The 13,700-nt window shown below is 56.1% G+C and overlaps 1 protein-coding gene across 1 annotated transcript; it reads left to right on the forward strand.

The window, feature by feature from the left end:
* The first annotated feature begins 475 nt into the window (after window positions 1–475).
* Window positions 476–13,534, forward strand: Cers1 (ceramide synthase 1). The gene is made up of 7 exons (XM_021638055.2): window positions 476–812; window positions 2,804–2,963; window positions 5,637–5,817; window positions 6,897–7,058; window positions 7,650–7,797; window positions 7,901–8,010; window positions 13,394–13,534. Exons 1-7 carry the CDS (start codon window positions 564–566, stop codon window positions 13,434–13,436), a joined length of 1,053 nt encoding a protein of 350 aa, XP_021493730.1. The 5' UTR covers window positions 476–563; the 3' UTR covers window positions 13,437–13,534.
* The last annotated feature ends 166 nt before the right edge of the window (window positions 13,535–13,700 follow it).

Consider the following 13,700-nt stretch of genomic DNA (forward strand, 5'->3'; position numbering starts at 1 on the left):
AGAGTAGAAGAAACAGACCAGGCTAACCTTGGTAGTTTTGGCTCCAGGAGGATGGTCTTCCGATCTCCCCTAGCCGACCTCTGGGTAACTCCCCCCACCATCTGTCAGCTCCCGGCTCTACCAGTGAGCCCGTAGGCGCCAGGACACGGACAGGCTCCAGAGCCGGCTGCAGCTACACATCCAGGCGCCGGGTGGGCAGAGGGTGGTGCGGACCCAGGCTTTAAACTCTCATTGCATTGATACATTTGTGTGAGTGGGGGCCGTCCGTCCTCACCTTCAGGACGGTAATTTGGTGGCAAGCCTCCTCACTCACGGAGCCATCTTCAGAAGAACCCCGGGGTAGTGGCAGGCTCGAAGACCCCTTGGTCTCAGAACAGCACCCTGGGAGGGCAGCAGGAGGGACGCCTGCACCCGAGGGGCGGGGCCTGAGCAGACCACACCCTCTTCTTGCTCCGGCGGGCGCCCGCGCGCCCCTGGCCTGGCTGCAGCGCGTGACGCGGCGGAGACGCGCGGCGGTTCGGACGCGTGCAGGCAGCAGCGGGGACGGCGGGCGAGCGGGTGGCATGGCGTCTGCGGTGACCACCACCGGGCTCCAGGCCCCAGAGCCCATGCCGAGCTACGCACAGATGTTGCAGCGAAGCTGGGCCTCGGCGCTGGCGGCCGCACGGGGCTGCGGGGACTGCGGCTGGGGACTGGCGCGCCGCGGCCTGGCGGAGCACGCGCACCTGGCTGCGCCCGAGCTGCTGCTGGCCGCGCTCTGCGCTCTGGGCTGGACAGCGCTGCGCTCGGTGGCCACCGCGCGCCTCTTTCGGGTCAGTGCGACCTGGGGGCCCCTGAGAACTGCATGCGGGAGAGTGAGTGGGGCCTCTGCTCACGCCTCCCTATGTCCGTGGTGGCCGCTAGAAAGTGGGGGGCTCCGGGCTGGAGATGCCCAGGATGTTGGGGCCTCAGAGGCTATCGCGAGACCATTTTAACAGGGTGGGGTGGGTGCTGGGGTGTGTCTGAACTGGGGCGATGCTGTGACGGATTGGTGGGTGTCCTGGGTTCAGGGAAACCAGATCCACACCCTGTCCTGGGTAGTTTCCATAGAATCTAGGGCGATCTGCTCGGTACGGCCTCTGCGCTGATGTGGACCCGAGGATTGACCTGGGGACCCTTCTAGGAATCAACTTGGGGAACAAGGATCCTAGATCCTGGACCAGGAGGCCTCGAGGTGCACAGAGGTCACCTGTGCCCTGTGTCACGGGGAGCTGCTGTGCCTCCACCCCGTCTGTGCAGGCGAGGCCCCGCCCCTGTCTGTGGTCTTCATCATCCCCGAGAACCAGGGAGAGCACAGACCTGCGTGTCCTCGGCCACGCAGAGGGACTCAGCATTGGCAGTGACCTCTGTCTTCAGGCTTGGATTCTGCCGCCGCCCTGGGGCGATGGTCAAATGTTCCGGTTTTGGCGACTGAGAGGCCACCGCCCAGGTCTGAAGAGCGACCCTGGTGGTGATGACATTGGCACCTGACCCTCTCCACCTCTCCTGGGGAGGGGGTTCTCGGTGGCATTTGGGCCAGTACCGTGGTGGATACTCCCCAGGGGACTGGCTGGGGCACCCTGCCCCCGTCTTACTGGAAGTGGCAGGGGGTGCGGGGACAGAGAGCATTGCGCCAACAAAGGGCCTTTCTCTGCTGGCGGGAAGAAGCTGCTCCTTGTTAGGTCAGACAGAGTGTTGCCAGCCCACTAGCCCACCCTGCCTGGTGTCACCCACTGGAGGGGGCGGCCTCAGCCCCCCCGCTGCTGGAGAGAGGTGGAGGCGAGAGTGAGGACAGCCGGCTCACAGGACAGCCCGGGTGTCCAGCTGCCTTGGCGCCTAGCTGGGGTGCTGGAAGCCTTCAGGCAGCTTGCTGCCATCTCAGTTCCATCCTCACCCCTCCCAAGAAACAGGCGGAGGGGCTGCCCCATTCTCCAAGCTCAACTTGGCAGCAGCCTGGTTGCTAGGGGTTACGGGAGCTGGGCTCTGGCTGTCTCCATGACAACCACTGGGTGCTCTGGGCTCATCTGGGCCCCTCAGCCTTGAGAGGAAGGGGGCAGGGTTTGGCACACAGCTCTAGTGCTCCGACGGGGTGCTGGAGCCTTTCCTGACTCTAGTCAGCCCATTCTAACAGTTTTTCTGTAATTTTGAAGCCCAGTCTGGTCAAACTCATGGCAATCCTCCTGTCTCTGCTTCCCAGGTTCTGGGGAAATAGGCTTGTACTGCTGACCTTCTAATTCAGGGTACACTACCCTGTGATGCCTCTGGTGTCCCCAAAATCAGCTTGCACATGACTCCCTTTTACTTGTTCCGCTCTTCCTCCCTCTGACATCACCCTCATTCTCTCAGTAGTCCCCAGCCTGACAGTCTTTGGTCCCCCAGCTTCCTCTCCCAGGAACCCTCTTCCCTCAGTTTTCCCTTCTGCCTTCCTCTCAATGGGCCTGGGGTGGGGGGCATTGGTGTTTTCAAGTTTCTCTGCCCCCAAGGGATTTTCCTTTAACCATCTGCCCCTCCCTGATATGCCCTCATTCCTGCTAGGAAAGAGCCTCCCAGGTTCTGGGGACTCCATTGCTTCAGGCCTGGTGTGCTGTGCGCCCCCCCTCCCAGGCCACACAGGACAGGTGGAGGCTAAGTTTAGCGCTTCATAGCCACACAGACACAGGCTCTGGTTACCCCAGACGAAATGGGCAGAGAGGACCAGCCTTCTGAATGCCACTGAGCCTGGCAAGTCCCCCGGGAAGAGCACCGAGCTCCCCAGTGACAACCATTACCCACCGTGTCCCCACAGCCCCTGGCCAAGCGCTGTCGCCTGCAGCCCAGGGATGCCGCCAGGTTACCCGAGAGCGCCTGGAAGCTGCTGTTCTACTTGGGCTGTTGGAGCTTCTGCGCCTACCTGCTCTTGGGCACCAGTTACCCTTTCTTCCATGACCCGCCCTCTGTCTTCTATGGTAGGAGCCCTGCGGGCCCAGCACAGGGGGTGCTGTGGGCATGGGTGAGAGGGCACGTGGGGTAAAGCCAAGCCTGACAATCCAAGCTGTATCCTTGAGACCCACAGAGTGGAAAGCGAGAAATGACTTGAAAGTCATCCTCTGACCTCCACAATGTGATACATGCGTGCATGTGCGCACACACACACACAAGGACACACATGCACTCAGGCACACACACACTTGCACTCGCACACTCTGGAATGGGCCTAATGAGGTACCTCGTTGGAAGTCTTGATGTCAAGCCAGTCCCAAGAAAAGAGCCCTGGAAGTGGGGTGGATACAAGGGGGTCCTGCCTGAGGTGGAGCTGCAGGTCACAGACAATCCCACAGACTCAGCGCAGGATCACTGGGGCTTTGTGGGTGTAAAACTGTGCGGTGGGGGGGGGTGCTTCGCGCTGGGGAGTGTGCTATGGGAACCACCAGTGATCTGGGGGGCACTTCTGGACATGGCAGGGGAAGGATGAGAGGGCGCTGGTGGTGCGCAGCTGGGTCCTGAGGCGACGTCCCGCCTGGGAAGCACTACTCAGTCTTCCTTCCCTGTGTAGTCCAGAATGGCCTAAAGCTGGGGACGCCCCTGCCTCAGCCTCCTGGGTGTATCATACTCCAGGAGCAGCGAGCGGTTTTGACTTTGAAAAGGAATGGTGTTAGCTGCCCTTCAGTTTGCTTTTATGTAGATAACTCATAGTTTTGCTTTGTGTTGTTATTTTGAGATAGGGTCTTCTTATGTAGGCCTGGCTGTCCTGGAACTCACTCTGTAGACCAGGCTAGACATAAACTCACAGAGATCTGCCTGCCTCTGCCTCCCTCAGTACAGCGATTAAAGACATGTACTGTCGTGCCCACCTGACAAAGCCATGACTGATGTATGATTGGACTCATGTTTGGGTGAGGGGGCTGTGTGTTTATTGAGCACACACAGGCCTTTGTGTGTGTGTGTGTGTGTGTGTGTGTTTTTCTGGAGATGGAACCAAAGCGACTCTGGCATTGTGGATAGCGTGCAGCAACTGATCCTGTCCTCACCCCTCACTGGGAGGGTTCTAAGCTGTCCCTCTACCCTTTGTCTCCCCCCCCCCAGCCACTGCCCCAGGCTTAAGCATGGTGTACCTGGTTGGCTTGTGCTAGATACAGTCAGGAGGCCTCAAACCCTCCAGACAGCCAGTCAATTCATAGCAAGAAGTAGCAAGAGAAAATGTAGAGGGGCCTGGGGGCTCAGGGAGGGTTAGCAGGGACAGAGAGCTACTGAAGGCGACTGGCTGGAGTGTGGGGCAGGGCGGTAGACTACTGTGAGGGGCTTCTAGCGGATGAGGAGAAAGGGGGGTTCTCTCCCTTTTAAAACTTACCTGTTTAGATCAGTGTGGAAGGGGACACCTGTGTGCCACCATTTGTACATGCCCATGAAGGCTAGAGAACAACTTTTGGGAGCTGGTCCTCTCCTTCCATCATGTGGGTTCCTGGAATCAAACTCAGGTCATCGGCTTGGTGGCAAGTGCCTTTACCCACTGAGCCTTTTTACGGATCTTTCTGGAGTTTGTACAGGATCTCATGTAAGCCTAGGATGGCCTCAAACTTTTACCATCCTCCTTCTTCAGCCCCCAGAGTGCTGCGTGGGGGTCAGATGACAGCTCTGCAGAGTGACTTCTCTCCTCCCACCGTTATGTGCGTTCTGGGGATGGGATTCTGGTCTCCAGGCATGCGAGGCGAGCATCTTTGTCTCTGGAGCCACCTAGCCCCATGAATCCCTCGGTGACTCTGTTACTTGGCTGCCAGAGCAGAGGCTGTGAATGCAGCTGGGGACCACCCGGTTGTCATAAAGGCCTGGATAGACTCAGAGGACCTTGGCCGGCAGAGCATCATGGCAAAAGAGAGGAGGAGGCACAGGTGGGAAACACTGGGTAGGGGGGACTCACCTGGTAGGAGAGAGGATTCCTGAGTGAAAACAGGTATGCCTGGAGGCCTGGGGCAGTCGAGGGGAGGGCACAGGCCCCCAGGCAGAGCCCTCTGTGGGAGACCCCCCCGCCGGCCTGAGTGAAGTGTCCTGGGCCAGGAGTTGCCAGAGGAACCCTCTATCTGCTGGGTGAGCCTGGAGAGATGTAGCCAGGCATGTGCATGTTTGTCATTTCTGCACTAGGTGTTCTCAGGCCGGCCTGGGTTACACAGGAGACTCCCTAAAACAAAAACAAAACCAAGCAAACAAACAGGGATGGGTGGTGGGGAGCCTGCCTGGCGTGAAACAGCTCTGCTGCCTCCGCTGCCCGGTCTCCCAGCACTCAGGAAGTGGAGGCAGGAATGTGGCTTCAGGGTCATCCTTGGCCACATAGGTTTTGAGGTGAGCCTGGCTGTATGAGACCCTAACTCAAAAAGAAGGAAAGGCTGGCATGGTGGCTCCCCTGGCAAAGGTGCTCGCTGGTGCTTACCTGGTGGCCTGAGTTGATCCTCGCCCCAAGGAAGGAGAGGACGGACTTGTGAAAATTGTCCTGTCGCCTCCACAGGGCCCCGGGGTAGTAGGTGCCCACACATTCACAATCATTAATCTTAAGAGATAAAATGGCTTAGGGCCACCCCACCTTCAGAGGACACATGCTGTGTGGGGCTGGTTTGGGAGGCCCTGAACATGACCTTGACTCTTCCCAGACTGGAGGCCAGGCATGGCGGTGCCCCGGGACATAGCCACGGCCTACCTGCTCCAGGGGAGCTTCTACTGCCACTCCATCTATGCCACCATCTACATGGACACCTGGCGCAAGGACTCCGTGGTCATGCTGGTGCACCACGTGGTCACCCTGCTCCTCATCGCCTCTTCCTACGCCTTTCGGTGAGTCCAGGGGGTGGGCGGCATGTGCAAAGGGCCTGGGGCTGGAGAGAAGGCTGAGGAGAGAGCCAAGAGGGATCCTGGACCAGGGGTGTGCAAGGCCTGGAGAGGGGCTCCGAGACCCTTTCCTCACCCACTCTTCACTCCTTTGGGCATAAGCCTGCGTGACACCCCTTTCAAAACCTTTCACACTTGCTTATTTGTGAGGGTGCGGGTGTGTTGTGTGGAGGCCAGAAAATACCTTTGGGAGTTGTTTCTCCTCCCACCACGTGAGTCCTGGGGATTGAACTTAGGTCATCGGATTTGGTGGCAAGTGTCTAATCCACTGAGCCATCTCGCCAGCCACTGACACACAGCAACTCAAGGGGGATCCAGAAACACGGCAGATCTGGTGTGCTAGAACCCAAGAGCTGAGACAGGAGGATTGCTTGAGCCAGAGTTCCAGGCCTGAGCTAGAGTAGGGCCCTGTCTCTGATCAAGAGTGACGAAGCTGGGCAGGGCTGAGACAGGGGAGTCTGTGTGGCTGGGATAGGCCAGTGAGAGCTCCGACAGACCCGCCCCAACGAAGATAAGGGAGGCAGAGAAATGGCTGAGGCCAGTGCATGGGCTGCTCTGTGTACACACGGTGGCTCAGCTGCGACTCCAGGACACTGTCCCCCACAGGTGCTGGTGCCCGAGGCACTGGCACATCCCACACAGACAACAGGTTACACAGTAGTGAGGGGCTGGAGCCACGGCTCGCGGTCAACAGCTTGCGAACTGTTCTTTTGCTTTTTTATGTACATGGGTGTTTTGTCTGCACGGAGTAGAATCCCCAGGAAGTGGAGTTAAAGGTGGATGTGAGCCGTCACTGGGCACTGGGAACCGAACTCCACTTTGTAACGGCTGCCCCATCATTCCCGGCTCAGTTCCCGGCCCTGCGTCAGGTTGTGTTCAGGGGATCCGGCACGCTCTCTGGGCGCCGCAGACACTGCACATAGACACACGCTTAGACACACAATTAAGTAGTAATGAAACCCCACCGCATGGCCTGAGCTGATGGCCCCGACCGCAGGCCTGGTGTGACTGTCCCTACCCTGCAGGTACCACAACGTAGGGCTCCTCGTGTTCTTCCTGCATGATGTTAGCGATGTGCAGCTGGAGTTCACCAAGCTCAACATGTACTTCAAGGCCAGAGGCGGCACCTACCACCGCTTGCACGGGCTGGTAGCCAACCTGGGCTGCCTCAGCTTCTGCTTCTGCTGGTGAGATGGGTAGAGCATCTGTGGCTGCGTGGAGCCAGGCAGGAGAAGGGTGTGGCCCAGAGGGTGGGTGGAGCCAGGCAGGAGAAGTGCGGCCCAGAAGGTGGGTGGGGCCAGATGGGGAAGGGGTGTGGCCCAGTGGGTGGGTGGGGCCAGATAGGAAAGGGGTGTGGCCCAGTGGGTAGGTGGGGCCAGATGGGGAGGGGTGGGGCTTCCTGGGGGTAGAGGTATTCATGGATTGCGACGTGTGGTTGGGGCGGGATTAGAAGGATAAGAGACAGGGCCAAGGAAGAGCCCATCTAGCTCAGGGCAAAGCCAGCCTGGGGCTGGGGTGATCTTGGTGAGGTGGGTTAGGCTAAGCAGGCAAAGACTGTAGCCTAGTCCAGAAAGGGCTGGGCCTGGGCAGACACAGAAGGCTGCTAGGCAGGGAGGGGCCAGGGTCCGAAGGCACGGTTGGTGGTAGTGGGAAGGGATGCAGCAGATGGATCAGAGGATACTGGTGGATGAGTTCAGAAGGGAGCAAGGGGTTGGCAGAGTCAGGAAGGGGTGCTGAAGCCGAGGAGCCTGCACATCCTCAACCCCTGTCTCCCCCAGGTTCTGGTTCCGCCTCTACTGGTTCCCGCTCAAGGTCCTGTATGCCACCTGCCACTCCAGCCTGCAGGCCGTGCCCGACATTCCGTACTACTTCTTCTTCAACACCCTACTGCTGCTCCTCACGGCCATGAACATCTACTGGTTCCTGGTGAGTCAGCCCCTCCGGGTCCCCTTCAGGCCTGTGAGGCCCGGTGCAGCTGCAGGGACCTGTGGGGACTGTGGGCCTCAGGGGCGCTCTTCTCCTCCCGCAGTACATCGTGGCTTTTGCAGCCAAGGTGCTGACTGGCCAGATGCGCGAGCTGGAAGACTTGAGGGAGTACGACACCCTGGAAGCTCAGACCGCCAAGCCCTCCAAAGCCGCGTGAGTGAAACGGGCTCCGCTCCGAGCTCCTTCCTTTAGGAACAGACATTGGTGTGAGTCCCTGAGAATGCTGGGAGCCCATGGTGAAGCAGCCTGAGACAGAGGCTTGGGTCTGTAGCCAGAAATCCAACATCTGGGGATGAGACAGAGGAGCCTGCAGACCTGGGAGCTGTTTGCTAGGCTGGAAGGAATGAGCAAGACATTGGGCCAGACCCAGCCATGACCGCCAGCTCCCAAAGGAGAGCAAGGACTGACGAAAGCCCAGGCGCTGTCCACCTGGCCCTGGTGGCTTGCAGTCTGGGGTTGGCTCAGCAGGCAGGCAGGAACTGGAACGACGCTGGGGATCGGTAGACCTCTGGGGCTCTCTGCCCTAGGCTGGGTAGACAGGCGGGGTTCGGGGCATGCAGCCCCTGAGACAATGTGAGGAACATCAAGCAAAAGCAAAGGGAGGAGGCTGTTGAAGGCTCCGGATGGTGCAAACCAGCCAGGCCCTGGAATACGGTAGATGCATCAGGCAGATCCCATGGGGCAGGAGGTGAGGAAGGGGAGAAAGAGGGTTTAATAATTTTGTTTTTAAAGGAATGGAGGAAGAGGACATAGTTTTTACAATTATCTACTATCACGGTGGGGTTGGGACGTGCCATGGTGGGTGTGTGGAAGTCAGGGGACACCTTCTGAAGTCAAGTCTCTCTCCACATGGAGCCCCAGGGATCAACCTCAGGCCATCAGGCTTGCCTGCAAGTACCTTTCCCTGCTGAGCCGTCTTGTTGTCCCTACATTCCTTTGTTTTAATTTGTTAGGTTAGTTTCTATTTTCTTGTGTGGGTGTCTGCCTGCATGTTTGTGCATACAACATGTGTGCGCAGTGCCCGAGAGTGCTAGAGAGGGCCTTGGATCCCCAGAACGGGTTAAAGACAGATGTAAGCCTCCCTGTGCTGAGAACTGAACCCACATCCTTTGAAAGAGCAGTCAGGGCACACACTTTGAATCCCAGCACTGGGGAGGCAGAGGCAGGTGGATCTCTGACTTCAAGGCCAGCCTGGTCTACAGAGCTAGTTCCAAGACAGCCAGGGAGGGCTACACAGAGAAACTCTGCCTCAAAAACCATAAATAAATAAATAAATAAATAAATAAATAAATAGACAGACGATAGATAGATAGATAGATAGATAGATAGATAGATAGATAAGTAAAGGAGAGGAGGAGGATGGGGAGGAGAGCAGTCGGTGGCTCTCAACCTCCCACTGCTGGACCCTTTAAAGCAGCTCAAGTTGTGCTGACCCCCAGCCATAGCTACTTTGTTGCTACATTGACTGTAATCTTGATGCTGTTATGAACTGTGATGTAAATGTCTGATATGGGCCCCTGTGGGCTCTCAGTTGAGGACTGCTGCCCTAGACCCTGGCCCTAAGTTCTTCCCTTTAAAAGTTATTTGTGCGTTCTTTGTGTGTATGGATGCTTCTCTGCACGTGTGCTGGCCCCCCGCCACCGCCACTGCCTGCGTGGCTGACTCAGAGGTTTGCAGGGCGTCTGATCTGAAGAGCTGCATTTTAGTCGCTGCTAAATCCGGGGCTGCAGAGGAACTGTGTTGAGTCCAGAGCTAGCGCCAGGGCATAGTGGGTGTCCTAGTTTGCTGTGATGAAACACTGACCAAAGGCAACTGGGCATGAGGGAGAGTTTGGCTCACACATCCCAGTCAGCAAGCCCAGAGAGAAGTCAGGGCAGGAAACTGAAGCAGAGACTTGTTGCATTGTTCCCATTGCTCACTCGGCCTTTCTTTCTTTCTTTCTTTCTTTCTTTCTTTCTTTCTTTCTTTCTTCCTTCCTTCCTTCCTTCCTTCCTTCCTTCCTTCCTTCCTTTCTTTTTTTCTTTCTTTCTTTCCTTCCTTTTTCCTTCTTTCTTTCTTTCCTTCCTTTTTCCTTCTTTCTTTCCTTCCTTCCTTTTCCTTCCTTCCTTTTCCTTCTTTCTTTTCTTCCTTCCTTTTTCCTTTCCTTTTTCCTCTTTCCTTTCCTTCCTCTCCCCTCTTTAGTTTTTGAGACAGGGTTTCTCTGTTTGCCCTGGCTGTCCTGGAACTAGCTCTGTAGACCAGGCTGGCCTTAAACTCACAGAGAGCCTGTGCCTCCCAAGTGCTGGGATATAAGGTGTGTGCCACCACCTCCAGACAACCTATCCTACAGCACCCAGGAGCACCTGTCTAGGGGTGGAACCACCCACAGTGGGCTGAGATCAATCACCCTGATCAATCAATCAACAAAATGCTCCTCAGGCTCGCCTGTAGGTCAGTGTGGTGGAGGCCTATTCTCAGTTGAGGTTCCCTCTTCCCAGTGACTTCAGTTTGTGTTAACTTGACAAAAACTTAAATAGTACAATTGACACACAAACACATCACAACCTCTCTCTTATTTTTCTCCCCAATATCTCACGTTATGTTAATGTTAACTGATGTTAATGTTAGTGTTATAGAAAACACAGAAGAACTTTTACAAGTCCCAAATCTTACAAGTTTTATCACTTGCTAGGCATGGTGGCATGGGCTTTTAATCCCAGAATTTAGGGGACGGTGGCAGATAGAAATTTGTGAAGTTCATAGCCAGCCTGGTCTACATACTGAATTCCAGGCCTGCTAAAGCTATGTAGTGAGACCTTGTCTCAAAAAACCAAACTAGCTAGGTGGTGGCACGCATTTAATCATAGCACTCGGGAGGCAGAGACAGGCAGATTCCTGTGAGTTTGAGGACAGCCTGATCTACACAGAGCAAATTCCAGGACAGCCAGGGCTACAGAGAGAAACCCTGTCTTGAAACAACAACAAAAACCAAAAATTCCATCACTTAAAAGTTCAACCACTCTTTAAATGTATTCAAAGTCTCTTTAACTGTGGGCTCCTATAAAGTTTAAAATAAAGCATTTCTTACTCCAAAATGGAAGAACCAGGATATACATAATCAAATAGAGCAAAACCAAGTCCTAACTGTGTGACTTAAATCTGTGCCTCAGTGTCACAGGCTGGGGATTCACCAGATCTTCTGGGCTCTGAGGGTTGTGGGCTTTGGCATACACAGTGCACCTTGTTTCGGCTCCTGTTGGCTCCGCTCCACTGTTGCCAGCACCCTCCCGTGGCCCTGGAATCTCCACCTTCACTGGTGGCCTCAACCTCCCAGTGACCCTTCATGCCCTCCAGTACCACCTCGGAGACTCTTACACTGTACAGAGAAGGTGACCACAGCGCTGACCCAAGGAAATACTCCTAGGAAGACGTCACCTCAATGATGCCGGTCTCAGCCACAGCTGATTCCTAGTCCCAGTGGACAAGACACTGTTAACCCCACTGGGCGAGAATAAGACCACTACCACAGTTTTTGAGCCAGATTTGAAGGACAGTGGACAACGGCCAGGTCCGTACTCAGAATTCCCAGGGAATAGCACTTAACTAGTCAGGTTCTTAGAAGGCCAAACCCATGAGGCTACGCACTTCTTGCCTTCATGCAGTGGGGCACACACCCTGACGTACTTCCTGTCTCTGCACCTCTGGCCTATGTGTGATCAACACATTCTGTGCAGTCGGGGCAGCCAGCCTTGCCTACAGAAGTGAAAACACAAGGTTTGTTATCTCACGTGAACAGCCCAGCATGCCAGCAGGCGGGCCTTATGTCAGAGGCACTGCTGTTTTATAGTTCTCTTGAGCAAAGTGATTTAAACTTAAAACACAACTTTAGCCCTCACAAAACATTACATTTACAGTCCTGATAGAGCCATTGTTCTTTTTAGTGTCTTGTCACGGGGGCATGACGGCAACAAGCCCCATGGTAGCCAAAGCAAAAGCTGGGGTCATGTCCTGAGCTGCAGGCACTCAGCAAATAGAGCAAACCTCAAGTTGGGCGAGGCCTAAAGCCCTGAAAGCTGCTCCTGGGACACACTTCCTCCCGAAAAGCTGCAGCCTTAAATTCTGCCCCCACAGTCACCAACAGAGGACCAAGTGTTCACGTACAAGGGGTCAACTGAGTCCAGGGGCCCAGGATCGGGGTGCAAAGCTGCTCACAGTGCAGAGGATGAGGTCTTCTCTGAATGCCCATAGGAGGGACAGCCAGTCTGTCTTGCTCTGATGTAGGCGAAACCTCGGAATCAAATAGCTACCGAAACAGCTTGCTTGGGAGAGCATGAGGCAGAAGAACCAGTCAGCTTCTGGCTGACTACTGTTTGTCTAGATGGGGTCCAAAGCAGGGTTGCATGTGCTGGGGATACGGAGTTTATTTGGGGTCTCATCCCGGGTGTGCTGACCTGAAGTTGTGTCTTCTGTTTTACTTTTGAAGACAGGGTTTCTCTGTGTAACCCTGGTTGTCCTGAAATTCACTCTGTAGACCAGGCTGGCCTCCAACTCAGAGGTGGCTTGCCTCTGCCTCCTGAGTGCTGGGACTGAATGCATGCACCACCACCAACCAGCCCTTACAGTGAAATGCTTAAAGTGGAGAGATGGTGAGGACATATTGAGGAGGCTTCTAGAACATTCCAGAAGCTCCCACAAGGCTTAAGAGAAGGGTAGGGAGACAGACGCTTAAAAGAAACCGAGGCAGGAAGGGCTGTCTTGCTACAGAACGCATATAGAAAAGTGCATGGGTGTAGCACACGCCGCTCTGCAGGCATGACCTCTGACCTCCAGCCCTGGAACCATCTGCTTGGCAGAGAATACCAGGGACCCCCTGTCAGCCAGCCAGCTCCCTGTACCCCTCCCTTAGGAGCTGCCTCAACTGAAGGTTGGGAGGAGGTGGGGCGGAAGCTGCTGGACTCTCCCTTCTCAAAGGCGCCTCAGGCTGGCTAGTAACTCCTAAGTCCTGCTTAGCCATCTGGCTGCCACTCTCCGGGTGTCAGAGGACGAGACTTACTGTAGACTAGTGTCTGGCATGGCGGCACTCGCCTTTGACCCCAGCACAGGGATCCCAGCAGAGCAGGTGGATCCCTGAGTCTGAGGCCAACCTGCTCTACAAAGAGAGTTCCAGGCTAGCCAGGGCCACAGAGGGACCCCATCTCAAAAAAGAAAAAAAAAAAGCCCCAAACTTCCCATAACTGGAGCTGTCGGGGTGCAGCTTGGCCATAGACCAAGTGCCTAGTGTAGCGGAGGTTGGCATTCTATGCCCAGCACTGAAGGACCCTGCAAATTTTGCCAGAGGTTCTGAAGAGGAGTTTGGGGGTCAGGCAGGCACACAGGACCTTGGCAGAGATGGACTGGGTGCAAACCAGGGAGCAAGCTGGGGCTGCCTGGTCAGTTCTACCTGCCTGGGAGCAGAGAGGGTCCCTGCGGAGGTGGAAGTAGGGGAAGGGAAGATACTTAACCAGGAGAGGGAATCATAGAGTTCCCAGACTAGAGTGTCTCGACCTCTGGCCCCTAGGAAACCGCTGAGGAATGGCCTGGTGAAGGACAAGCTCTTCTGAGTCCGCTGTCCTCAACGCCGGCCTTCCAGGACTCAGTCCCACCCTACCTGGGAGACCGGCCCCGCCCCCGGAGATTCGACCTCGTCACTGGAGGCCTGGCCCCGCCTTTGGGAGCCTGGCCTCGCCCCCAGGACGCCAGCCCCGCCCTAAGATGCAAGATGCGGCCCTTCTCCAGGGATTCCGGCTGCCAGCAGCTCCGCCCTCCAGGTCACCTCTCGACCACCCACCTTCGGACGGTCGCCCAGGCCTGCCCTCCCGACCAGT

The sequence above is a fragment of the Meriones unguiculatus genome, chromosome 4, assembly GCF_030254825.1.
Source record: "Meriones unguiculatus strain TT.TT164.6M chromosome 4, Bangor_MerUng_6.1, whole genome shotgun sequence".
Lineage (NCBI taxonomy): Eukaryota > Metazoa > Chordata > Mammalia > Rodentia > Muridae > Meriones > Meriones unguiculatus.

Bases quoted from the DNA above. Each gene is read 5' to 3' on its own strand.
- Cers1 (XM_021638055.2), top strand. From the start codon at position 564: ATGGCGTCTGCGGTGACCACCACCGGGCTCCAGGCCCCAGAGCCCATG. The intron at 2,964-5,636 runs GTAGGAGCCCTG...GACTCTTCCCAG, and splicing joins CCCGCCCTCTGTCTTCTATG to ACTGGAGGCCAGGCATGGCG. The intron at 7,059-7,649 runs GTGAGATGGGTA...TGTCTCCCCCAG, and splicing joins CTCAGCTTCTGCTTCTGCTG to GTTCTGGTTCCGCCTCTACT.